The 27482-nt window shown below is 39.8% G+C and overlaps 2 protein-coding genes across 6 annotated transcripts; one reads left to right on the top strand and one right to left on the bottom strand.

The window, feature by feature from the left end:
• Positions 1–11499, bottom strand: LOC147361770 (uncharacterized). Of its 2 annotated transcripts, none has more exons than XM_086330043.1 (4): positions 11414–11499; positions 5990–6751; positions 3292–3368; positions 1–124 (listed from the first exon to the last, which is right to left on the bottom strand). In XM_086330043.1, the coding sequence occupies exons 1-2, from the start codon at positions 11452–11454 to the stop codon at positions 6400–6402; spliced, it is 393 nt and encodes a 130-aa protein (XP_086186169.1). In that variant the 5' UTR covers positions 11455–11499; the 3' UTR covers positions 1–124; positions 3292–3368; positions 5990–6399. The 2 variants fall into 2 exon arrangements, with proteins under 2 accessions (XP_086186169.1, XP_086186168.1); XM_086330042.1 differs by lacking the exon at positions 1–124 and adding an exon at positions 2576–3179.
• FBXL3 (F-box and leucine rich repeat protein 3) lies at positions 6429–26906 on the top strand. Of its 4 annotated transcripts, XM_086330034.1 has the most exons (6): positions 6429–6751; positions 9505–9692; positions 11414–11765; positions 14757–14879; positions 18219–18390; positions 24422–26906. In XM_086330034.1, exons 3-6 carry the CDS (start codon positions 11415–11417, stop codon positions 25063–25065), a joined length of 1290 nt encoding a protein of 429 aa, XP_086186160.1. In that variant the 5' UTR covers positions 6429–6751; positions 9505–9692; position 11414; the 3' UTR covers positions 25066–26906. The 4 variants fall into 4 exon arrangements, with proteins under 4 accessions (XP_086186160.1, XP_086186158.1, XP_086186159.1 ...); XM_086330032.1 differs by lacking the exon at positions 9505–9692; XM_086330033.1 differs by lacking the exon at positions 9505–9692 and having other exon boundaries at positions 6429–6801.
• The last annotated feature ends 576 nt before the right edge of the window (positions 26907–27482 follow it).

Raw genomic sequence — 27482 nt, 5'->3', positions numbered from 1 at the left:
TTTTGCTTCATTAAGTCATTTAATAAATAGCTGAGCACCTGTTCTATATCCACACTTGACAGGACATGCTCACGAGGCTGTGTTCCCACTTGCTTGGTTACCATGACTTACACGTAGAGAGTGCCTGGTAAGTGAAACGTACAAGTTAGTTAATATGTGCAGTGCTGTGCCAGCTCCTACGGACAAGAGAGTTGCATAACACAAATAGAGAACATGTGAGTAACACAACATTATTACAAACTGTAATCAAAGTTTGCTAATAATAAGAGAGAACATTTGTTGAAGGCTTACAGTGGCCAATCACTGTGCAATGCTTGGGTGTGGTGGACAGAATCTGCTTCAGCTTTGTCGCTCAGTTGTGTCCGACTCTGTCAAAGCTCAGGGCTGCTGGTATGATCTGGATCCTCTGGTTCATAATCAAACTCACCTATGAAAGCCCTCTGGTCACTTTCTCATTCACCTCTTAGAATTCTTCCTCCCCTGCAATGTATTTCTTCCCATCTACTGCCCATGACAGGTTTATTATATATGCAACATGGCTGAAGTCCAGGATGCTACACTGAAGTCCTGTCTTGTCATGTTCTTTAACTCTTCGAAGAAATATATATTGAGCAAGGAACTCTTCCAGGAGCCTAGAATCTGCAAGCCAGCCAGACTAAGACTCACGGTGCTTATTATATCCGAGTGGGACATTACACAACAGACATGCAAAACATAATATGCTAGGAGGTGATATGTGCTGTGAAAAAGGCAAAGGAGGTCAAGGGGGCTCCAGAGTGTTGTTTTCCCTGTTTTGTCCTGGTTTTATTTATTTTTTGGTTTTGGTAGTTCATTGTTGAATTTGATTAACTAATATTTCTTTCTGAATTTTTTTTACTTATAAGAGAAACGGCGCTTCAGTTTTCCTTTCTTTTCCATATTTGGTTTGGGAATCATGAATATACTAGCTTCATAAAATGACCTGGGCAGCTTTCCCTCTTTATCCTTTATCTCAGACAGCTTGCAGAAGGACTAACTCTTCTTGGAAGTCTGGTAGGGCTCACGTGTAATTCCATCTGTGTGTGTATGCGTGCTCAGTTGTTCAGTTCTGTCTGACTCTTTGTGACCCCATGGACTGTAGCCTGCTAGGCTCCTCTGTCTGTGGGATTTCCCAGGCAAGAATACTGGAATCTAGTTATTTGGGAGGGAAGGGCTTTGCTAATTACATCAATGTTTATTGATCTATTCAAGTTCTCTACTTCTTCCTGTCAATTTTGGCATTTTATATTTTTCTAGACTTTGTTTCATCTAGGCTTTCTATTTTATTATCTAATAATTATTTACAACATACTTTATTATTTTGAATACCTATAGTGGTTACCGGAGAAGGCAATGGTACCCCACTCCAGTACTCTTGCCTGGAAAATCCCATGGACGGAGGAGCCTGGTGGGCTGCAGTCTATGGGGTCGCTGAGAGTCGGACTCGACTGAGCAACTTCACTTTCACTTTTCACTTTCATGCATTGGAGAAGGAAATGGCAACCCACTCCAGTGTTCTTGCCTGGAGAATCCCAGGGACGGGGAGCCTGGTGGGCTGCCGTCTATGGGGTCGCATAGAGTCGGACACGACTGAAGTGACTTAGCAGTAGCAGTAGCATAGTGGTTACATTAATATGTGTTCCCCCTTTAAAAAATCCCGTATTTTGTTAATTTGCAACATTTTCTTAATCAATCTGACTAGAGTTGATCTACCTTATTAACTTTTATTTGAACTAGTTTTTGTTTTTGATAATCTCTGTTGTTCAGTTGCTCGGTCATATTCAACTCTTTGTGACCCCATGGATGGCAGCATGCCAGGCTTCCTTGTCCTTCACCAGCTCCTGGAGTTTGGTCAAACTCACGTCCATTGAGTCAGTGGTGCCATCCAACCGTCTCATCCTCTGTCACCCCTTTCTCCTCCTGCCTTCAATCTTTCCCAGCATCTGGGTCTCTTTCAATGAGTTGGTTCTTCACATCAGGTGGCCAAAGTATTGGAGCTACAGCTTTAGCATCAGTCCTTCGGTGAATATTCAGGGTTGATTTCCGTTAGGGTTGACTAGCTTGATCTCTTTGCAGTCCAAGGGATTTTCAAGAGTCTTCTCGAGCACCACAGTTCAAAAGCATCAATTCTTCAGCACTCAGCTTTCTTTATGGTCCAACTTTCACATCTGTACACGACTACTGGAAAAGCTACAGCTTTGACTACGGGGATCTTTGTCAGCAAAATGATGATTCTGCTTTTTAATACGCCATCTAGGTTTGTCACAGCTTTCTTCCTTATTTTTTCCCTATCTTGTCTTTATTAATTTCTCTTCCAGTTATCTACTACAGTATGACAAACCACTCATTACTTACTGACTGAAACAAGTGTTTATTATTGTCTGTTGGCGTTCGCTAAGTGTTGCCCTGATCTTGGGTGGCCTTGGCCTGCAACAGCTTGGAGTGGGGCCTGGGTTCTCAGCCAGAGATTGAGGTCGGGTCATGGTGGTGAAAGCAGCAGGCCCTAGCCACTAGACCAGTGGTCAGTGAAGAAAAGAATTTCCACAAAGACAGAAAGTAGTGAAGCAAGTAAAGTATTCATTTGGAGAAAAAGAGTACAGTACGTGTGGATAGGCACACGGGCAGATTCAGAGGGAGAGTCCCCAACCTGTGCCCTCGTGGTAGATTGAATCACTTTTATAGGGTATTTCTTCCTGGTTTCCTTTGGCCAGTCATTTTGATTTGCTGGGTCCACAGTCCATATTTAGTGTATCTCAGGATCCTCCCACGTGTGTACAGGCATCTCTTAGCTAAACTAGATTCTACCAAAGAGGCTGTGGTAGCCTGGCATTAGTTAGCACCACTCCCCTTTAACCTCCAAGGTGTCTTTCTGTGCATGTATGATTGGGGAGGTCTCCTGACTTCGGAAAGGAGAAGTATGTGATCTGAGCAGGGCCCAGCCTCCTCCCTTAATTGCCCTGCTATTCTTGTGGAGTTTCAGTCGATAGAGAATGAATCTCCAATGGCTTTACCCCAGGGAGGCCCATCTTCCTCCTGCCTCAGCCCCATGAAGCTTTGTTTTCTTCTGTTTTGGTGACTAGTTCTTCTAGCACACTGACCGAAGAATAAGCATTGACTTGGAGGTATTGATTTTGAAGACAGAGTTGAGGCAATTAGAAAGCCTTCAGTACAGAAAAATAAAAATAAAATAGAGGGAAAGTTAGGAAATAAAGAGATATGAGAGGCAAACCTCCATGCAGAAAAATCCCAAATAATTTATGTAGATAGTCTCACCTCAGGAGATGGAACATAACTTTCTCCAACCTTTCAGTGTGAGGTGAACCCAGAGACTTCCTCCCAATAAGGATAGTCTGGAAAGGGAGAAAAAAAAAATTTACATTTCTTGACTTAAAAAAAAAAAGCACAATGTGAAAGTTGCAAGTTAAGCTTCATTTGGGGGAAAATGAGGACTGCAGCCTAGGAGACAACACCTCAGATAGCTCTGAGAAACTGCTCCAAAGAGGTACAGGAGAAGGTCAGTATATATGTGATTTTGGTGAAGGAAGAGTACATGCAATCAAGCACATATTTTTTCCAGAAGGTTTCTGCTAGTTTGGTGAAGCTTTCTGCTAGTCACAAGGAACAGCCATCACCATGAAAGATTTTAGTGCTGTTCTAGATATGAGGGGGCTTTCCCAGTGGTAAAGAATCTGCCTGCCAATGCAGAAGATATAAGAACTGTAGGTTCAATCCCTGGGTTGGGAAGATCCTCTGGAGGAGGGCATGGCATCCCACTCCAATATTCTTGCCTGGAGTATCCCATGGACAGAGGAGCCTGGCAGGCTACAGTCCATAGGGTATCAAAGAGTCAGACATGACTGAAGTGACTTCACACGCATGTACATTAGATATAAGGAGGTATAAGAACTGGGCTCATAAAATCAGTTCCTGAAAATATCTGAAGACCTGTTATGCCAGATTTCCCCCAGAGCACAGAGTGCCTGATTTCTACTCTCCACCCTGAACTCATTTCAGAGGGTCTTGAAAATCAGCAGCTGCAGTAGCACATGATTTAATCCTGGTGGAGACAGATGGCAAATGCCAGTTTGTAGTTGATACATTAGAGCATCTTGACCTCAAACTCTGATGAATGTTAGCATCAATAGAGAGAAATCCTTTGACAGTATGTACCCTTGATATGATATGATGACAGTGATACTTTATTCATGTGTGTCCTTCCTCTGAAACACTCATAACCTCAGTCTGACCATGAATGAGAAAACAAGAGACAGACCCCAGTTGAGGAACATTCTACAAAATTCTGGAACAGTGCTCCTAAAAACTGTGAAGGTCATCGAAACAAAGAATTATAAGATGGTATTGAAAGAACTACTCAACATAACCTAACCTATCCTGATCATCCCAGCAGATGGGATACACTATCTGCAGAGAATTTAAAAACAATAATAAATCTGACTCAACGTTGGTTTGTTTTTCATTATCACATGTACCAACAATCCTAAACTGAGTTGGTAACAAAATATTCTTCCTTGCTGAACCACATTACTCAACAGCCACCCTCTCCCTTCCCCAGACAGTGTCACCGATCTTGAAAAACAGAACTGAAAAATTTAAGTATTGACTAATTTTTTATTTATGGCTGTGCTGGGTCTTCGTTGTGCACAGGATTTTCTCTAGTAGCAGCAAGTGAGGGCCACCCTCTAGCTGTGGTGTGAGGGCCTCTTATTGCAGAGGTTTCTCTTGTTGTGGAGCACAGGCTCTCAGGTGCACCCCTGGTTTCAGAAGTTGGAGACTAGAGCACAGGCTCAATAACTGTGGCACAAGGGCTTAGCTGCTCTGCAGCACGCGGGATCTTCCCAGAACAGGGCTTGTACCTGTGTCTCCCGCAATGGCAGGAAGATTCTTCACCACTGAGGCACCAGGGAAGCCCTCGACTGGTTTTAAAATAAGCACAAGTTGCTTTTTTCAAAAAGGGAAAATAAAATCTTTAACATAACAGTAACAGGGAAGGAAAGGAAGCATTAGATATTGGTAAAGTGAGCCAAGGTCCCACGCTTGTCTTTAGGGAGAGAAGAGACTGTCATGAGGCTTTAAAAGGGGACTACAATTGGAGAATGAACGTTTTAATGAGATACAGTGTTTACTAGTTATGTTGACTGACCTGGTTTAATGTGTTTTGCTGATCATTTATTCTGTTAACATAAGTTTAAATAAATATGCCTGTATTTGACTTGTGTTTCTTCTTGTAATTATTATCATTGCCCTTCTTCCTCTTGTCCTTCATCATCCAGTCAAGGAGGAACCTAAAAAATGTTGCAGCGCAGGTCCAGCTACATTATTTTGTTGCTAGACTTTGTTCCCTTTGACTTTTAATCTGATAGCCAGGCCTTACCAGAAAACAGTGGCATTTTCCCACAGTGACTCTTACTGTACTTTTACGCACGCCTTCCTAGCTCAAGTTTGGGGGGAGTAGAAGACTGCTGGGATGCCTGGGTTTCACTGTCTTCCAGTCTCTTACACCGGGCAGATCTTTGACAAGACATCTATGATGAAAAATTATTTTTGAGGGAGGTGGGGATGGTGCATGATTCAAGTTAAGATTTTGCACCTAAGGATAGTTTAAGAAAATCCAGTATCCCCAAATCCAAACTTTGAAAACAAGCTAACCAGGTAGCAGTTACACACAAAGATGCCTCTACTTACAAAAGCCTTCACCGGAGTTTTCTTTTATCTGTCATCTACTCCCTTACACTGTTCTCATTGTGTTTCAGAAAGCTATTTACAAATTTCACGAGTCTGTCTACTTTATAAAGGCGATTTTTAAAATTATCACCTGTCATCCCAGCGTTAACAGTGTCACCATTCTGCTTTAATTCCCCGCCATATAACACCTTACGTATACAGGATGCACATTATTACAGTATACCAATCATGGTCTATTTGGTGTGTATTGTTACAAGCTGTGTTTTACCTTCTCCCTTGACGTGAGCGGGCGTGGCTATCGGAGGCCCCGCCTCCCACGCGGAGGTGTGTCCACTGCCGCAGCCACTGTTTATCGGTCTGCCCGAACCAGCTGCAACCCGCCCCAGGGACTCTCCTTTCTTGTAGCTGCTCCGCCTCTCTAAACTTTCCACCCCGGAGACTCTTAGGCATCTAGCTGGCTCCAGCCCTCTCAGGTTCGGCTTCAAGACGAAAAAAGAAACAAAACCCTAAAAGCCGCAGTCACGTTTCGGGGAGGAACGCTGCCGACACTCCCCGGGGAACCAGGGGACTAGGCCCCTAGCCGTGCGGGACGGAGCGCGCTCCCGCGTGGGTGCGGCCCCTTCGCGTTCCCTGGCTCATCCTCCTGGAACTCGCCGCGGCGGACACGCGCCCGCCCCTCTAGGCGGGGACGCGCCGCCGGGGTAAGCGCGCGGCCGCGAGCCCGTGCGCCATTTTGGTTTCTGTCTCTGGCTGCAGCTCTCTGCAGCCGTCCCTCTCCCGGCCACAAAGTGACCCAGGAGAAGGACACGGACGGCGCGAGACTGAGGAGGGCGGCTTCTCTCCGGGCAGCCAGAGCCGCAAAGGTGGAGCCGCGTTGGCGTCCCCCAGGCGACCAGCGCTTCGGATGCGGGCGGAGCGCGGGGGGCCGCGGCGGCGAGAGCGCGAGGCGCGGGGCCTCATGTGAGAGCCGCGGGACCAGCCGCCCCCGGAGTCCGGGGTGGAGCGTCGGGGAAGCCGCCCTCGGCAGCAGGTAACGGCGGAGGGCCGGGGCCGGAGCCTCGCGGCGGCGGCAGGGACCGGGTAGGGTCGCGGAGGTGGGCGGGCCGGGAGCGGGGGGCGGGGGTGGGGGGCACGGGGACCCGAGAGTGCGGGGCGGGACGCGGCGCCTGGAGCCTGTTTGGGGGCGTTGCCCCGCGAACCTGCTTCAAAACATGTCAACAAGGCGTGGTGCGCGCGCAGCGCTCGGCGGCTGCTTCCGCGCGACGCCGCCGCCGCCGCGCCCGGGGCTCGCCGCGCCTGGCGCCCGGCTTCGTGACTCTCGACGGGGCCTGGTGACCGACACCCTAGAGCTCGCGCTCGGCCTGGCTTTGAGAAATGAGGGACATTAAGATGTCAAACAGACCGCCCTGCGTAGGGCGCGGGAGACAAGTCTGGGAAAGCCAATTCGAGGAGGTGGCGCCGGAGGAGGGGAAACCTCGGATGCGCGTAGCCAAGTGGAAAAGTTGGTCAACTTGTGATGAGCAGCTTTTGCCCCTGCTTTGAGCGAGAGTAGCTCTTTTAGGTGGAATTGCAGGCAGGGATCAGGAAAAAGCCTATTATGTGATTGGCCTGCATCGCTGTGCTTAGAGATAAGCAGTTATTTCGTTGCTGAACATGTCCAATATCTCTCAGATCTTTCAGAATCTTTTTTTCTTCTCCTGAAATCTTTATAAAAATGCCACCAACTCCCAGTATCTACAAATGATCGGTGAACCAATTTTCACCACCCCACTCTGTAATACCATCTAGTTCTGAGAGTCAGACTGTTTGCACCCTTTCAGTCTTTGTATTCCAGCCGAAGAATGCATGTCATTTTTGGTATTAGTCAAAAGCAGAGCATAAATGGAAACGAAATGTGTTGGCAAAATAGGCTTTTTAGAGCTAAATACAAATGAGCTTTTAAAATTACTATGATCGCAGTGTACTAAAAAAACAATGAAGGGCACATAGCCAAGTGTTCTCTTAGGCTCTTCATCTGATGAGCAAAGTGACTGCTCCTTTCAGAGCGTATGGAAATGTGAAGAGTTAATACCATAATTCTCTGTGCTGCTCAATCAGGATGGAGTCTTTCGTCATTCCTTTGTTTTTTGATGCTCCACAGGAGTATCAGTCTCACCGAATGCTTTTAGTGGCCCAAGTTGCATTGATTTTGGGGGGCCTGAAAAAGTCGCATTTTGAAGTGAACTGCCAGAGTCATGAAGCGGCCTAGTTTGGGTGCTCTCCTAAATCTAGGAGAGGTTGATCATCCATCTTCTCTGCACTCAAGTTCTAGTGTGAGAGGGATTTTCACTTTCACTCAAGTAAGAAGTCGATCAGTGACGTAAATTCTTTGCAGACTGTTAGATGCTTTAAGTTGTTTACCTGTCTTTATAGCACAGCTTCATGTGTAAATAGATTTAATAAAATACTTTTGAAGGCAGTACAAATTTTTGCATGAATTGTCTTGGAAAAGATTTGATATTAAAATTTTTTCTTAGGTGCCCACTATGATCTGATGTTTTTACTCGTAAATGAGGGTAATACAGAAACATTTGTATTGGCATTTGGCCTTAAATTTTTGGTGTTGCTTTATATACTGTAATTCTGACATACTATGGTAGTCAAATATGACAGTTTAAAGACTTTAGTTCAGCTAGAGACTGTTGTTAAATTGCTAAGTCATGTCCTGCTCTTTGCGACCCAGTGAACTGCAGTCTCTGTCCATGGGATTTCCCAGGCAAGAATACTGGAGTGGGTTGCCATCTCCTTTGCCAGGGTATCTTCCTGACCAAGGATTAAACCCACATCTCCTGCAGCGGCAGGTGGATTTTTTTTTTTTTTTTTTTACCACTGAGCCACTAGGGAAGCCCTCTTTTTAATATGTCAGCTTTTGTTTTGTACTCCATTTGGAAAAACATTGAAATATACTTTTATTTAAAACAAGGATGCAATAGACAAAAGAAAGTATTTGTTGTTAGAATCAGCAGTGTATTAGCAAAGATAATTGTGTAAATAAGGTCGTCGTTTTATTTTTGTTTATGTATCCGTATGAATCATTCCATCTTTAAATTGAATAGTTCTGGTTTTAGAAGACTTTTCTCCAGGAATAGAAGATCAACATTCTGTAGTGAGCGGTAGAAATTATAAAAATAACTTCATTCTTTTTTGAATCTCAGTATCTCAAAATGCTGAGTAGTTTTAGGTAGTCAGAAGAGAAATTATAAACCCTGGGTAGCAAACTCTTTGTTCTTTGACCCAAATTTTGTATGCTAAAATTAAAGTACGCCTTCAGGATAAGTTAAAGCGGAAAAATGGGTCATAATGACAGTGTTATCTCAACCTTTAGTGAGACATTATTCATAGGAGAGTATTTTTTGTTTTAATACTAAAGATGACATTATAGATTATACATCTCTTCTCTAAACATATTGAAAAACGTATTCTTCGTTCCACATGTAAGTTTTAGTCTTCCATAAAACTAGCCTCTTGCTGTCACCTCTCATTTTTTGTTTTCCCTTTCTCTCCCTCTGCACAGGAGAATATACATCATTTATTTCACTTAATGTATAGTTGAAAGTAGGAGTAATGGGAATAGGCAGTTTATTGCACATGTCCTAAGACTTCCTGGACTGGTCTTAATGGCATGAGAGCCAGGGTCGTCTGCGCCCAGTCCTCCTTCAGAGTTTTAGCTGGCTACTGGAAAGAAAGAGTCTGCAGAGATGTATTTGGTTGAGAGCCATGCACGCGTATGTTTGTCCCACACAGGAATCAGAATTCTGACGTGCTGATATGCCAGGAGCAGGGAGTTGGAGCTACAAGCCATCCTGTGTGAAAAAGCTGTGACTCTAAATCCAAACTGTACCTGCCAGAAACTGCTCTCTAGAGACAAAAGAATCGCAGGCTCTGAACTAAATAGAGGTACCAGTGAGTGGACTGCAGTTGCCCTCATTTAGGTAGAACCTTCAGTACTTAAATTTCCAGATAAAACAAGACCTTTTATCTGATTGCAATGTAATTCATTGATATTAACAGGCATGTGTAAAGTTTAACAAAGCATATTGGCAAAGAAAATTCATTATGTAATCCCACTACAGTTGTTATGCCACAATTATGAATATAACATTATACAGTCCCACTATTACAGTTACTATATTAATGTGGTAATCTATTTCCAATGTGTTTTTCTCATACATGAGCTTGTGTTCTCACACATTCTCATATACACTTCATATTAAAATAAATTTAGGATCACTGTTTGCCTTCTGGCTTGAACCTCTGTTTCTACTTTAATGTTTTTAATACAAGACTACTTTCCTATACCTGAGTTCAGCAGCCATCGATGTCTCCATTCAAAAGCCCTGCTGCTGCTGCTGCTAAGTCGATTCAGTCATGTCCGACTCTGTGGGACCCCATAGACGGCAGCCCACCAGGCTCCCCCGTCCCTGGGATTCTCAAGGCAAGAACACTGGAGTGGGTTACCATTTCCTTCTCCAATGCATGAGAGTGAAAAGTGAAAGTGAAGTCGCTCAGTCGTGTCTGACTCTTAGCGACCCCATGGACTGTAGCCCACCAGGCTCCTCCGTCCATGGGATTTTCCAGGCAAGACTACTGGAGTGGGCTGCCATTGCCTTCTCCGTTCAAAAGCCCTAGTACTGTTTAATTCCTCACAAGATGCCAGTGTGTTTCTGTTATCCCCATTTTACAAATTGAAGCCCAGGAAGGTCAAGTAATTTGTTAATAGCCACATAAACAATGAGAGGGAGAGCCAGGGAGCTCGATTCCAGAACCCAGTCTCCTTACTCACACTACGATTTTACGCAGTGAAATAGTGGCTCAGATGGTAAAGAATCCGCTCGCAATGCGGGAGACCCCGGTTCAATCCCTGGGTTGGGAAGATCCCCTGGAGAAGGAAATGGCAACCCACTCCAGTATTCTTGCCTGGAAATTCTGTTCCTGTTGTACAGCAACACCAGATCCAAGTGGAATGAGGGCAGTACCAATACATAGAATAAACACTCAGTTGTCATTCAGAAATGCAACTTGGATAAAACATTGCAACAGCTAGTGAAGTGTTCGAGGAAGCAGCCACATTCCAGAGCAGATTTGTACAGTAGAGATGAGTTTGCTCGTTTTAGGCAAAGTCTGGGTCTGGCAGTAACACACATGACAGGTACTCACTGTGGAAAGATCTGTCAATGACTTCGTTCAGATCCTTTCTGAACGTTCCTGTGGCTCTGGCTGCCATGAATTCAGAAACTCAGATACAGTAGGTATCCTTAGATGACTTCTAAGAAATCTTGAGGAAATGTCCCTGTAGGTTCTCTTTTGTATTTCTTAATAGTTGACTACAACTTTGAAAATATAAATGCATGGTTTGGTTTCAAAGCTATGATAAACTTCTTCCCCACATAGTACAGTGCAAATACACATGCTTAAAAGCAACTGCCAAAGATGTAAGGTTGTGAAATAACAGTTCGTCTCTACTGGTGTTTTTTTAATTATATTTTGCTTTGACGTTCTTCTCCTTGAGTGTCTGGTCCAGTTCTCCTGCATGTTTATGTTTGTATTTGTAGGCACATGTACACATATCTCAGCGACAGAAGAATGAATTTTGGATTTGTGTCTATTGAAAAGTTACGTATAAAAAAAGAATGATGAATTTTTTTCTGAATAGGATGAAACGAGGAGGAGGAAGAGATAGTGGCCATGATTCATCAGAAGAAGGTATTGCCGAGAAATCCAAGAGACTGCGGACTGCAAGTGAGCATTCTCAGACTTGTGATTGGGGTAATCTCCTTCAGGACATTGTTCTCCAAGTATTTAAGTATTTGCCTCTTCTTGACCGGGCTCATGCTTCACAAGTTTGCCGCAACTGGAACCAGGTATTTCACATGCCTGACTTGTGGAGATGTTTTGAATTTGAACTGAATCAGCCAGCTACATCTTATTTGAAAGCTACACATCCAGAGCTGATCAAACAGATTATTAAAAGACATTCAAATCATCTACAATACGTCAGCTTCAAGGTAATACTTTAAATCCTTCTTTTTAAAAATAAAGTGTATTTAGTGGCTTTTGTGGGGGCTTCCCAGTTGGCGCTAGTGGTAAAGAACCCACCTGCCAATGCAGGAGACAGACGCAGGTTCGATCCCTGGGTTGGGAAGATCCCCTGGAGGAGGGCATGGCAACACACTCCAGTATTCTTGCCTGGAGAATCCCATGGACAGAGGAGCCTGGAGGGCTCTGGTCCATGGTTTATCAGAGTCGGACATGACTGAAGCGACTTAGTATGTACGCATGCAGTGGCTTTTGTGTCCTAAACTGATACATTTTCCCTTGTTTTTAAACTATTGCCTTTCTAGGCAACGTGCTTAAAGATTTAGAGTAACTGTGTACTTTAGAGGCTGTCACAAATAACTATTGAGCTAAATTATTCCATTTTATTGTAAATCTTAATAATTTAAATTATTTTCATAATTTCTTGAAAACAGAAGCAACCATTAAATAAAGATAAATCATATACTTAAACTGTCACATTGAATTATTATGAACAAATTTGAGCCAAAAGAAATATATATTAGATGTAGAGATTTTTATTAAAGCTTTAATTTAATAAAATAAAGTGAGTTTTGTTTATTAATGGCTTTGTGATTGGAGTTCCTTAAAGAGAAAGGAGATATAGAAACTCTATATAAAAAGTTTAGATGAATATATTTTAGAGAGAAATAGAACGAGGTACATGAAAGATGACAAAGAGAACTATTTCTTTTCTTTGCCAGCAGGGACATACTGGAAGTTAGGCAGTAATGAGATAAATGAAGTGAGGCTGCTTTTTGAGAGGTTCAGAGTGGTTTAAAGAATCACAGGGGTGTGTGTGAGTAGGCTTGTCATGTTTTGTTCTGGGGATGAATAATGAAACATGGATATGTTCACTAAATCCTTAACACATCCTGTAATTACTGTTGAGTAACACATGAATACCTGATTTGCCGTACGCAGCTGATGTTAAAACAGGTCAAGTTAAACCCAGATATTGCAGTGATTCTTAAGCCAGAGATCCTTGCCAAAACTAAAGTCTTGTCTGCTCCCAAGACTGCCGTTCTGTTTCAGCTGGAGATTGTGTGTGTGTTCCCTCATGTGTGTCACAGGAGGAGAGGCCTGATGTTGGGAATCGGTGGGTGTCTTATGGCTGTCTTTCCAGAAAACTGCACAAAGACACTTAGGCCACAGAGTGAAGGATTGCTAGGTTTAGCGAGTAAAAATAAGGGATGCCTAGTGGATGTCAGGTAATCTGTGGCTAACTGTCAGTGCAAATATCCCTTGCATTATTTAAGTAAGTAAGTAAAGTCGCTCAGTCGGGTCTGACTGTGACACCACGGATGGTAGCCTACGAGGCTCCTGTGTCCATGGGATTTTCCAGGCAAGGATACTGGAGTGGGTTGCCATTTCCTCCTTCTTGCATTATTTGGGATATCTAATGCTTAACTGGATGACTTGGATGTTGTGTCTCAACCCTAGCTGAGGGCAAGGCTGGGGGAACGGTGGGAGGATAGAACAGACAAAAATCCAGGAACTCCTCATGTGTTGTCCCTTTCTTGCCTGCCCATGAGGAAACTTGAAGAGCCTTCTCCTTGGTTTCAGTCATCTTTGAATTGTCTAAAAGTGTTCTTACGGTAAATCCTATAACAAGATGAGTATAACATTAATCTCCTAGGTCTAAAGACCAATTCCATCCAGTGGATTGGCTGTTTCAGTGTTACCCTGTGGCACAGCTCAACTGTATCCAACTTGTATAACCATCACAAAATCATTTCTCCTATAAGTTTAAGCATTTTGGGAGGGGGGGATTGTTTATTTTTCTGAGGAAATTTCTGATTTCCAAAAACACACCCCAAGATCCTTCTGAGCTCTCCTGATAATATTTGTGTTTAATTCATCACTGACTGTAGGCCAAAGAGTCTTGTAGTCAGAGTTATTAATGTAAAATCATGGTTCTCAAACTTTATGTGCATCAGAAATGCCTGGAGTACTTCTTAAGACAAGGATTGCTGGGTTCCTCCCCACCCCCATCCCTGTTTCTGATTCATGTAGTCTGGATTGGGCATGAGAGTGTGCATTTCTAACAGGTTCCCTGATGATGTTGTTGCTATTGGTTCAGGACCACAGCAGTTCTCAAAAGAACCACTGATATAAAGAAACTTAGCCAAAGAATAAAAATAGCTCTGAAACTGTAATGTAAATCGGTGCATCAGTTTTACAGCAGGATCTTCAGAATATTTTTGGGTTAAGGTAAGGTACATCAATCTGGAAATTAAATGATGTTACTTTTAACTACACTGTTTAAGGTGCTTTATAGCCTGGGGGACAACTCCTTTTTTGAAAGAAGAGCTCCTTCTGTCCTTAAGGAGCTTTTTGGTCATGTTTCCCTTCCCCTCCAGGAAAGGTCTGTGCAGAAGAGTATATGGTCGCAGTGTATGGGCACTTCTCGTTTGGTTCAGGTTTTCATGTTTGATTAATTGGAGACTCTTATTTTACTTCACATTCATGTTTCAATTAATAACATTAATGATGAATCCCAGGTTGTGATTTACCTGAGTCTCTTGAGTAAATACTCATTCAGTTTGGTTTAAAGCATTTGTACCGTTGGCACTGTATTTACATGTATGATATGATCCACTACCAAATATATAATTATTTTTCAAAGATTATAAATTTATGTTTACACTAGGTTTTACAGTCCATTTGGAATAAATCAACTTAATGGCTAAGTGCTTTTAATATTAAGTAAGTATCTTATCACGGTCAAAGTTAAGTCTTGACAGTTGCCCTTATAATTTTTCAGGGGGATTCAGAAAAGGCTGACATTGTATGTGAGGGTAGATAATTGAAAGGATAAATATTAATTCTTTAAATTATAATGCAGTAAACTAATAACTGTATTTCTTGCTTTTGTAAAGTTAAAATGTACACAGAGAAATGTGACCATATTCATGTGTAAAGAATGTTTCTTTTCTCAGGTGGACAGCAGCAAAGAATCAGCTGAAGCAGCTTGTGATATATTATCACAACTTGTGAACTGCTCTTTAAAAACACTTGGACTTATTTCAACTGCTCGGCCAAGCTTTATGGATTTACCAAAGGTATCTGCTGTTTTGTTTTTTGTTTTTTTGTTTTAATTTTTACTGAGAAATCCAGGGAAACTCTACCCATTTCTTGCATTTATAGTGGGAATATAAGAAAAGTGGTGTGTGGATATTGAAAAACCAGTTACTATTTAGAATGTTAAGTCTTAAATGATTTTTTTTTTTCCTGTTTTTGAATCACTTTGTGCTTCTTTTTGGGTAATGTTAAAAAGTGATTGAATTTGCAGAGGATTCTATATGAAATACTGAAATAGACTAAGTAAAACTGAGATATAAGCATGTTAGAAGAAAAGAGACATATATCAATAGATGCTCTTTTTTGGACTTTCAGAGCAGATTGGTGAGATTATAATGAAAGAAAAGTAGTGCCAGTATTAAGAGCAGATGGAGCTCTCTTAGAAAATCTTTTGTTGATTGTGTAAAGATTGCTTCTTGAGCACAGTTAATATTAGTACAGTTAGGATTAATTTTGGAGAAGGTGATGGCACCCCACTCCAGTACTCTTGGCCTGGAAAATCCCGTGGACGGAGGAACCTGGTAGGCTGCAGTCCATGGGGTCTCGAAGAGTCAGACACGACTGAGCAACTTCACTTTCACTTTTCACTTCATGCATTAGAGAAGGAAATGGCAACCCACTCCAGTGTTCTTGCCTGGAGAATCCCAGGGATGGAGGAGCCTGGTGGGCTGCCGTCTCTGGGGTTGCACAGAGTTGGACACAACTGAAGTGACTTAGCAGTAGCAGCAGGATTAATTTACAGATTTTATTTAAAACTTTTTTTGGTGAAATTTATATTCATAATAAATTGTATATTCACATATATGTTCTAACTTGCTCCTGCATGTAATTAGAAATAGTCTCTTTCTCTAATAATTATTGTCTTAAAATAGAAAAATAAGTGTGCATTTTCAGAAGGGCAACTAATGAAGTCCCTGTGTATGTCAGCTCATATTCTGTAGGTTAGTATCCAGCAGTAAATCATAAGGTTTTATCAGAGTACACCACAAGCTAAAATATAGACACCTCCTTAAACACCTAATCGTTGAATTTACTAGGATGATTCAGGAAGACATACACCTCTTTTTATTGCAGCACTACACAGATAATGTGTTTTTTACAAATTGAAGATTTGTGGCAACCCTGTGTCAAACAAGTCTATTGATGTCATTTTTCCAACAGCATTTTCTCACTTCATGTCTCTGTGTCACATTTGGGTAATTCTTGAAGTATTTCAGACTTTTTCATTATTATTTGTTACGGTAATCTATGATCAGTGATCTTTGACATTACTATTGCAAAAAGATTACAACTTGATGAAGACTTAGGTGATAGCATATTGTAGCAATAAAGTATTTTTTAATAAAGAATATACATTGTTTTTAAAATGTAATCCTGTTTACACTTAATAGACTATAGCATAGTGTAAACATTACTTTTATATGAAGTGGGAAACAAAACTTGTGTGACTTGCTTTATTGTAATAGTAGCTTTGTTGTGGTGATCCAGAACAGACTCCCGCATTATCTGAGTTATGTTTGTGTTACTAGTTTGAATGTATATTATAACCCAGGTTGTTCAATAGAATGTCAGTAACAGATGTATCACAGGTTGATTTCAAAGTCTCAATAAGGTACATTTGAGATAAATTATTTCCTCATGTAAAATAAGGGAAGTGGGCGAGAGTCAGCTTGTATCAACATTTTCAGATTCTGAGGACATGAGTTCAGTCATGTGGTTCTCAAATTGAATATGCATACCAATCATCTTTGAAACTTCTAAACTTTGGATATTCCTAGTCCCAAATTTCTTTTTCTTAAGAGCAGTCCAGGTGGTTCTGATTACAATGATGCAAGGCCCTCACTCTTAAGAGGCACCGAGTTACATGGTATAGTAGTGCCTTGTTTAAGCTTCATATGGGAAGTGAAATCATCTGAATTGGTTTTTCTATTACATACTGTAGTTAGAAAGCTATAAACATACGGTATATATAGGCTATACCATGCTATAAGGTATGTTGGATATAATTTCCTTTTTTCTCATTACTCAGGATGGTCACTATGCATATCTAGTACTAATATTGTACTTTCCTGTCATTTTGGTTTGGGGAACTGGGGGTGCGTCTGGACTGCTTGCTTCCTCATTCAGTAAGCATAGGGTGCTTATGCTCTTTTCTTTCTTTTCCTGTTAATGGCTTTTGTAGAAGATTGAAATAGGCTGTTGATACATCTTGGAAATCCTGAGAGAACCGAAGAGATCATGAAAGAAGCGTATTTGACCAGAGCTAACTCTGAGGGAAGTGGGAAAAAGGAAGGCAGAGATGGAGTCATGCATATACTAATGTCATGCGATCGTAGAAGATACAGTTGAATTTGATAGGGAAATCCAGTTAGGAGAAAGACGTTAACATTTAAGTTGTTGAACAGCTACTTAATCAAAATTTAAATTGTTATTTAACCACAATAGGAAAAAGTAATTTAGGAAATGTGACCAAGAAGATAATGTTTCTTGTACTTTCTTGGCTACTAGCCTGCCCTTATCTCTTTCTCTGATGTAGTGAGTCCATTGGATATGGCTTACTAGCTCTGATTCAGAGTCCCATACTTTGTGCTTTAATTCTGGTTTCCCTACAGTGGTTCCTTTAGGTCAGATTCTGTGTCCAACAGGATATTATAATTATTATATAGAGTATTACATAATAAAGTATAGATTATTAATTGGTACATATGTATTTAAAATACCTTAAAATAGCTTTGACAGTAGTATAATTTAACATATTTAAAGGAATTTTAAATTTGGAATTTTTACTTAGTTATGATTTTTATTATTTTAGAATCAAGTTTTATGTGAGCTTCCATATTCTAAATAAGTCTTATATAGCTTCTAAGTTCATTGACTTTAATTTTTAATGATTATGCTAATAGCTGTTACTATTTTAATGGTCATTACTGTCACCAAAAAAGAATGCCGTTTGGTGTTAAATACACTGGAGCAGGGTTTCCAGAGAAGGTGATGTGAAGTGTCTGAGAGGCTTTCTCATTCAGGGTTCCACAGTTCCTCTGTTTACTGACCAGTGACTTGTGATTCAGAGACACCTGTCCTGAGGCTTGAAATCTTTTTTTCCCTAAATAAAAAGGCCCTTTACAAAGATGACAGGAGATCACCCCTCTCTACCATATTGCTACCATATTCCCTCAACAGAGGGAGGGGCTGCTGCTACCCCAAAACAGTTACAAATGCATCATCAGGGTTCAGATGAACTATATATGTATTATATGAAGACCCTTCAAGTCTCTGTTTGTAAAAACTGAAGCAGTGTTTTCATTGTTTTTGTTTTGCAGTCTCACTTTATCTCTGCACTGACGGTTGTGTTTGTAAACTCCAAATCCTTGTCCTCGCTGAAGATAGACGACACGCCGGTAGATGACCCCTCGCTCAAAGTCCTCGTGGCCAACAACAGCGATACGCTCAAGCTGCTGAAGATGAGCAGCTGCCCTCATGTCTCTCCAGCAGGTGCGGTGGTGTTTTGCCAGATACTTTAGTAAAATGTATTGTGTTTATCAAATTAAGGAGCATTCATAATTACTGACCTTGAAGGTGGGTTCATAGGATTTATTTCCTCTGTATTGCATAATATTTTTGATGTAAACAGTAGTGTAAATTCTGTAGCATTCCTAACCTAGACACTTACTTTCACCTTTTCTAATCTCCTTTGGCAGTTCGTGTCCAACCTGTGCCAGAAAATGTATAAATTAAAAAAATAAAAGGAAGGGAAGGTATGAGGTCGGCCTGAGATGGCCATTTTGGTGAAGTAGACTTTTCTCAAATCGTGGTTGAGGTAACAGGGTAGTTTTGAGTCATAGCAGTCTCACAAATGCTTTTCATTTCATGACATAGAAAAGAGTTGTGCTGAAGTCATCACCTCACATTTTGCAAGATAACCTTTTCCAAAGTTGAGTTTTGGAGCTGAAAGCCCATCAAATGGAGGAGTAGCATTATTAAAGCTCTTTCCAGCTTTTCTTGCATAACTTAAGCATTATTACATTATTCAGTTTGAGAGCATTTAAATTCCATATGGTTTGTATTGTAAAATGATTATAAACCTACAGTTTGTGTTAGTCTCACGCTTCACTCCTGACTTGCCCTCCTACTGCTGACATCTCTCCCAACCCTTCAGCTGTGTTATTTAGGAAATCTGTTTTGATCTCTTAACAGAATACTTCCCCCTCTTCTTGCTGTTACTGAAGCCTGGCCTTCCCCTAAGAAAATGATTCCTTGTCGGATGGACATTACTTCCTGTCCTTCCTTGTCTCCCACATGGAGAGTCTGGTTGATGGGAATGGTGACGTCTATGTATTGTGGTGTTTTCCTAGCTTTTTTTTTGCCGCTTCTAGATTATCACTGATGGTGATAACCTAAGTATAATTAGAAGTTAGGAAGATTGGGCTTTGGCAGTTCCTTCTTATTGTGATCTTAGTCACATTTTACTGTCCACTGTACAGAGAGTATGGTCCATGCTCCATAGCTTCATAGTGTACCAAGTTCTTTGTATCCTGACCTTCACCTCTCTCTGCTTTTTACTCACATGCAGCTTTTATTTGAGTCCTAGATAATGACAGTTCTTTGTACGTGTGTTTGGTCAGTATACTGTACCCTGAGGAATACCTTTAACAAATTTCTTTTTTTCATTTCTTCATCTGGCTAACTCCAGTCCAGCCTTCAAAATTTAGTTCACGTGTTCCACTTTTTTCTTAATCCTGTCTGGTTTAGAACCCCCACCTACTGTTTCCAGAGCACTCTGAATGTAACCTGTAGTACTTACACACTGTATGAGAGCCTTTGGGTCTCTGGTTTCTCCATGAAACTGAGTTCATTATTCTCTTTATCCTGGTACATCCCATGTTCATTTATTTTTATTAAATATATATGTCAATTCTCATAATATAAGCTTGCTTGATCTTACCAAGCTTGAATGGCATTTGGATTAGTTGTTTGGTAAAGAGAGAGCTTTCCTGTAGTATTCTTTAAGAATATAAGCATAGAGAGTTTTAATTTTAAATTTAATACTTGTGTGTATTCTTTCTGTTCATATTTTGCATGTTTAGATGGTTTCTTTCTCTAAATTGAAATTAAAGAACTGTTTTCTATGCTTTCTTCACCGAACAGTTTTTCAGTTCAGTTTTTATCAAACAATTGTTCCCATTTCATATAGTCCTTACAGTTGTCTGTTGCCGGACCTCTAAGTACCATTTGACACCAGTGACTGTTCTTTTTGTTTATTTAAAAATTTTAATTGGAGGATAATTGCTTTATGGTGCTGTGTTACTTTCTGCTGTGTAACAGCATGAATCAGCCGTAAGTATACATTTATCTACCCCCGTCTGAGCCTCCCCCACCCCTGGCATCATCCTTCTGTATGACAGTTCGTGATTTTCCTCCTTCCTCTGATTGTTCCCACTCTGTTTCCTTTGCTAGTTTCTCTTTTCCTTCCTTAAATTTTGGTGTCTCCCTGTGTTTTGTACTGGGCCCTTTGTTATTTTACTCTGTAAACCCCGGGCTGTATCATCTTCATCAGCGGCTTCAGTTATGTTCTGTATGTATGTTAACGCCTCCTCCTTTAGTGTTTCTGGAACTCCAAAGCTATGTGTTGAACTGCCAATGACTCAGTGCCTCTAGACTGTCTCTGTGGTATGTCAGACTAATGATCGTCCTTTCCCCTTTTTGAAGTCTCTTACATCTCCCTTTTTACCATCTCAGTGAATGGCACTGCTTGTTTCGTTATCAGGGACCTAATAGACATCCTTGAATTCTTGTACCCTTACTTTTACATCCCTGTAGTCACTGAGGTCTGGCAACTCCATCACTGATAATAGGCTTTAAATCTCTGTGCTGTGGACTGAATTTGTGTTGTTCTCCTCACCTCCTGCCCCAGTTCACATGTTGATGCCCTACTCCCCAGTGTGATAGTGTCTGAAAGTGGGTTGGGAGTTATTTGGAGACTCTTTGGGATTAGTGCTTTTCTAAGAAAGAATAGGAAAGATATCTGGTCTCTCTTTCTGCCATGTGAAGACACAGCAAGAACATGGCCATCTATTAGCCAGAAAGAGTTCTGGCCCTTGCAGAACCCAGCCTTTCTGGCTCCTTGATCTTGGACTTCCAGCTTCCAGAAATGGGAGAAATAAATGTTTATTGTTAAGCCACTCAGTCTGTGGTACTCTGTTAAGCAGCTGAAATTAACACTGCCTTCCTTCATCTCTAATCTAGCTCAGTGAGTGCCCTTGTGAGTACCCTCTTAACTGATTTCCTAACTTGCAGCCTTGCTCTTTTCTAATTTGATTTCCACGGTAGCGCCAGAGTAATCTTTCTAAAATAGAAATTTGATTTTTTTTTTTTTTAACCTCCAGTTTCCTTCAAAACTTCTCACTATGCTTTACATAAGATCCAAACTCCTTACTGAGGCTGACAGGGTATCCCATATGATCTGGTCCTTGTCTATTGGGTTTCAGTCTTTGACATACTCTCTTATTTACATATTACGTGTTGTGTTCCCTTCATTTCTTAGAATGTTTGTGTTTTTGTCCATGTCTGAGTGTTTGCACAGGAAATAACCATTAATTTCTCTTGTCTACTTGCCTTTTGCCTTTGCTTGATTCTTCTAATTCTGTAGGTCTGTGATAGTTCTGGAAATTCTTCCCTAATTTCCTTGTTAACACTCGCAGAGTGTTCTTGTTTAATTATCTGCTGGCTTTCTGTTAGGATAAGGATGTTTTGTTCCTGTTGACTCTCTATCATCCTAAAACCAGTTCTTAACATTTAAGACACTCAGTAATTACCAGCTGAACTAATGAACTTTTAGCTACTTAGTTTTCTTTCTTGTTGATAGGCCAACATTTGCCCCATAGTTCTTTTATGGTTGAATATTTAACTTGTTTCCACTATTTCCTTTGATTAAAAAAAATGAACTATTTTGCACATAGTTTTACTTCTGTTAATTCCTTCCTTTGGTCAAATTAAATAAAGAAGTGGAAGAGCTAGGTCAAAGAGTTCAGATTTTTTTTTTTTTTTAATGTTTCTTGCTGTGTTTTTTTCCAAAATGAGTTGGATGAATTTATACCCCACGACCAGTGTAATAGTTTATTGAAATATAATTCATGTATGATACAGTTCACAGTGCGTTCATCACTTCAGTCAATTTTAGAACACTTTCACTACCGTCCCATGTCCCGCTTAGCTGTCACCCTCCAAAACGTTAGCCCAGCCAGTCCTAGGCAGTCTCTGATCTACTTCTGTCTCTGTAGATGTGCCTCTTCTGGACATTTCATGTAAATGGAATCATATGCGGTCCTTTATGACTGGCTTTCTTTCACTTAGCCTTACGTTTTCAAGGTTCATCCGTATTGTAGCATGTATAATATTTCATTTCTTTTTCTTGCCAAATGATATTCCACTATATGAATAATAACCATATTTTTCTGTTGATCAGTTGATGGATATTTGGGTTTATACCTTTTGATTATTATGAATAATGCTGCTCTGCAAATTTATATATAGGTTTTTGTATGGGCATATCATTTAATTTTTCTTGGGTGTATAACGATTGGAACTGCTGAATCATATCGTAACTCTGTGTAGGCATTTGAGAAACTGCTGGACCGTTTTCCAAAGCAGCTGTGTCCTTTTACATTTCTACTAGCAGTGTTTAAGGGCTCCAACTTTTTGACCCCTCTTCAACATGTATTGTCTGTCTTTGATGATGGCTGTCCTAGTGAATGTAAACTGGTATCTTGCTGTGGTTTGATATGTATTTTCTTGAATTCTCAGATGTCTTTTCCTGTGCTTATCGACTATTTGTACATCTTCGTTGGAGAGAGGTCTACCTGGATGCTTTGCTTACGTTGTAATTAGGTTATTTGTATTATTGAATTGTAATAATGTACCAGTTTTATCTTTGTCATTGTTTTCTGTTAAAGATTTAAACACTTGTAACTGTGTGTTAGTTTTCTCTTGCTGCATATTTAACAAACGCAAATTTAGCAGTTCTTTGTTAGCACCTCAGTTCTTTAGGTGAGAGCTGGAGGCATGGCTTGGGTTTCTCTGTTCAGTCACAGAAGCTCTGAATCTGACTTCCTCTTTGCAGCCATCTAGAGGAAACTTTTTATAGGGTTCATGTGATAAGATTAGGATCGCCTGGCTAATCTTATTTTACAGCTAACTGTGCTATTTATAGCACTACATACTCATGGGAGTGCTCACCGTTATCACATGAACAGTTTTCAGAGGTTACAGCATGACATCTTGAGGACAACTTTTAGAATCATGCCTGTCACAGCTGTTTTAGTAGTTATTAAGGGATACCTCAAAGTTTCTTTCATTTGCATTTTGCTTACCATTACCTGTGTGTTTCTTTTTAGATGAAGCTTTATGTGATTACAAAGAAGAGAGATGTGTTCACGTTAACTTGGGTGATCAGGGTTTATTTCAGAGTATATATACACACCTTGTGGAGAATAGAAGCTTGGCAGCTGAGTAATGAAGCACAGATGGCTTTTACTCCCTCTCTGGTGACTCTCTTGTACTGGTGATTCACTTTATCACTGCACTGATTCCACTGCCTACATTCTCCTCCCACTGCTTTGTAAAAGCTTTGGCTTACTGGTGACCTCTGTCTTGTCAACTTTCTGGGCAGTAGGTGAGCACATGCACTTAGGAGTCACCCAGTCTGTTTGAATTCCAGCTTTGCTATCTTTAGCTAGCTGACTCGACTTTAAAATAGAAAAAATACTTATTTTTCTAGATTTTTTGGGGGGTACTTGTAGGATAACATATCTAGCCTGACATGTCATACTTGTACAATAAATAGTAGATCATACGTTGTGTGTTTTGTTTCCTATCCTTGTTTCTAAACACAGGAAAGAAAGGGCTTGAGTTTGTCATTTATCAAGTAGTATAAGGGTGTCTCTTTGGGGCAGAGTTATTACAGTAGGCCACTTCAGAGATGTGAAGCCAACCTTTGGTAAAACCTGCTCCTGCTCAGGGTTTTGAGTAGTTTCGAAGCATAGCACCTGAAGTATAAGGAACCAGTTAAAGAATGGTTAAGAGCTTTCTGAGAATGTTAGAGCTTTAAAAATTATAATGTATATTTCCATTAATGTTAACTGAGCAATTTTCTTTTCATTGATCTAGTGATATCTCAGTATTTTTTTTTCTTAGAAATTTGACAAGCCTGTATTAGTAGTTAAACTGTTTGCTCATTTGATGGAAATCTTTTTAAAAAATTTTCTCAGATATTTCATATTGTTAATGTGAGTCATTATATCTGATTTTATCTTATTTTTTTCGTTATTAGATTTTTGAATGTCAGAAAATGTTTTAGCCTCTTCAGTGATCAAATAAATTTGTGTGTATGACTTTCTGCAGGTTCAATCGGTGCACCTAAACTTTTATAAGTTGTATAGCAAATGTGGTGAAATCTTACTGTAGGACATGTACTTATATTTTCGAACAGATGATGAACAAAAAATAATTGGGTCTTTTTTCTTTCAAGGTATCCTGTGTGTGGCTGATCAGTGTCATGGCTTACGTGAACTGGCCCTGAATTACCACTTGTTAAGTGATGAATTACTGCTTGCTTTATCTTCTGAAAAACATGTTCGATTAGAACATTTGCGCATTGATGTAGTCAGTGAGAATCCGGGACAGACTCACTTCCATACCATTCAGAAGAGCAGCTGGGATGCTTTCATCAGACATTCACCCAAAGTGAACTTGGTGATGTATTTTTTTTTATATGAAGAGGAATTTGATCCATTCTTTCGGTATGAAATACCTGCCACCCATCTTTACTTTGGGAGATCAGTAAGCAAAGATGTGCTTGGGCGTGTGGGAATGACATGCCCTAGACTAGTTGAACTGGTAGTGTGTGCTAATGGATTACGGCCGCTTGATGAAGAGTTAATTCGCATTGCAGAACGCTGTAAAAATTTGTCAGCTATTGGACTAGGGGAATGTGAAGTCTCATGTAGTGCCTTTGTTGAGTTTGTGAAGATGTGTGGTGGCCGCCTGTCACAATTATCCATTATGGAAGAAGTATTAATTCCTGACCAAAAGTATAGTTTGGAGCAGATTCACTGGGAAGTGTCTAAGCATCTTGGCAGAGTGTGGTTTCCAGACATGATGCCCACTTGGTAAAGGCCAGATGACCTAGGGCATGATGAATAGCACCTTAATTTTAACATACTGTATTATAATAAAAGTTTATTTCTGGTAGGTCTGATACAGTTCTTCTATTTTGTGGCACAGAAATTTGATACCTTCGTTGAGTATATAAGGGTTGTATTTTGGAAGACTCATGGCCCAGTTTTGGTCAGAAAACTTAATCTATTTCTCTAATATCAATCAGATCTCAGATAATTAAAAAGTGATTCAGATCTGAAATAACCAGTAATAAAGATTAAATATTTTATAGTCTGAAGGAAACAAATCCTATACATTGTAATATCTAATAAGGAAGTACTAATAAGTTTTCCAAAATATTCTCTATGCATTTTTTTAAAAATGTAAACTTGACATTTTAGGGTCTTCAGTTATACATACACCTGTTATAAGGTGTTTAATATAGCTCAGGAAAGAGCATTTTGTGAGAAAAATGTAAGATATATTGAATCTCATGAAAAAGATTGGTTGAATGTTCTAAAATGTTGCAGAGCTATTTAAAGAGGTATATATAGTTAATTGGAACACTTAAACTGATGTCACACAGGGATTATTACAGAAAGATAATAAATAGGGCCAAGATCAAATTAAAGGAAAATAAGTGGACTAGAAGGGAGGCAATGTTTAGCTTTGTGTAAATTTTTAGGATTGCTCTATAATCTGCTAAACTATTATCAGTTCTTTTCTGTGATACATTACCACGTATGTGGCACTTGGGGCATCATATGTAAAGTAAGGAATGCTTTACCGGTTCTTCTTGGATTTATCTTTGTTTAAACTAGTTTTGAAGCATTATACAATAATTGAAATGAGAAGCTTATGTATTTCAAAAAACCAAATTGAAATAAAGGTAGAACTTAAAAATGTTTATAAATTGTTTCCATGAAAGAATATTAGTCTCCAGTGAATTTTAGTGATGGCTCATTTTTACATTTTCAAATTACATAGTTATGTAAGTAGAATTTTCAAAAATTACAAAAGGATCACCAATGTACAGTTCAGCATAAACTACAGTAAACTTAAAAGAGCATATATTTAAGTTCATAATCACATTTTTGAGTAAATATTGCTCAGTGGACTGGAAAATTTTAATAGAAAAATGTGTTTTGTGATTATTAATTTGGTTACACTGGTATTTTACATTATTTAAGTTAGGTAGCATTTTTACTACTTTCATATGAATAAGGTAATCCATACATTGTAGAAACTGTAAAAATACTAAGTTTGGGGCTGTATTTAGTCTTTAGGTATTATATCAACTTTGATTCTGAGCACTAGTGCTGGTAGCCATTTCCCTCCCGGGGAAATTAGACGTGATTGACCCCCAATGCAATCTATCAGTGCTTGAAAGTTAGAAAGCACCTTGGTAGACATGGAAGCCAAGTCTTATGAATCTATTTTTCAAATAGATTACCTTCCTAAGAATAAAGTGATTTTCTACATAATTTGTGCTTTCAAAAGTGATGGTATTCTGACCACATATAAATGGAAGAATAAAGGCTGATCTGGATACGGAAATTAAAAGCAAGTATTATATTCCTCCCTTAACAGTAAAAAAGCTTGGGTTGTACAAGAAATACCTGTTAGTGGATAAGGCTTTTTTCTTTGAAAAACTTTGGGAAATGGATTTGACAGTATATAATCAGTTCTACTAACCAAAGCTTTCTTTGGAAATGTACTTTTTGTACAAATTGAATTATGTAATGCTTGAAATACTTTTGTCACTTTATAAGCAAAATGCATAGCACTTAATTTGTTTATACAGTAAAGTATATGTTAAATGCTTTTATCAATTTGAGAATAAAGAGAGTTACTAATGCTGTTGTATTATTAGTTTTTTAAAACTGATTTTGAAACAAGTTAGATTTATGGTTTTAGTTTCAAATCCATATTTGATGGATATAATGTTAAATAATGTATATGACAGGATGGTTTGTTTTTAAATTGAAGATACAGGATTAGGCACTGAGAATAAGCATTTATAAAACAGACTGTTCAGAAATAGAATTCTTAGGATCCTTGAAACCAGCTAGCACTTTTAGAAACGTCTTTACATAAATCTGTACAATCAGAATATTTTCTAAACAATGTTATTTTCATCCCTGTCTTTCATAAAGTAACTTCAGTTTACCTTGGTAATCTTTAATCTGGGCCACTAACAATATTATCAGGAAAAAACAGGCATGACTGAAGATTAAATCAATTTACTGCTTTCAAAGAATTTTTTATATTTATGGAAAATCTTAGGATAGAAGGGAAGGGTTGGTATGAAGAAGGCTCAGGCCTGAACTAGGTCCTTTAATAAGCTATAAATAAGCTCTGGGCTTCCCAGGTGGCTTAGACAGTAAGGAATCTGCCTGCAATGCTGGAGACCCTGGTTTGATCTGTGAGTC

Source organism: Bos grunniens, chromosome 12, assembly GCF_055505025.1.
Source record: "Bos grunniens cultivar Pamir isolate PY7600 chromosome 12, Bosgru_T2T1.0, whole genome shotgun sequence".
Taxonomy (NCBI): domain Eukaryota; kingdom Metazoa; phylum Chordata; class Mammalia; order Artiodactyla; family Bovidae; genus Bos; species Bos grunniens.
This window is presented reverse-complemented; position numbering and strand designations above follow the sequence as displayed.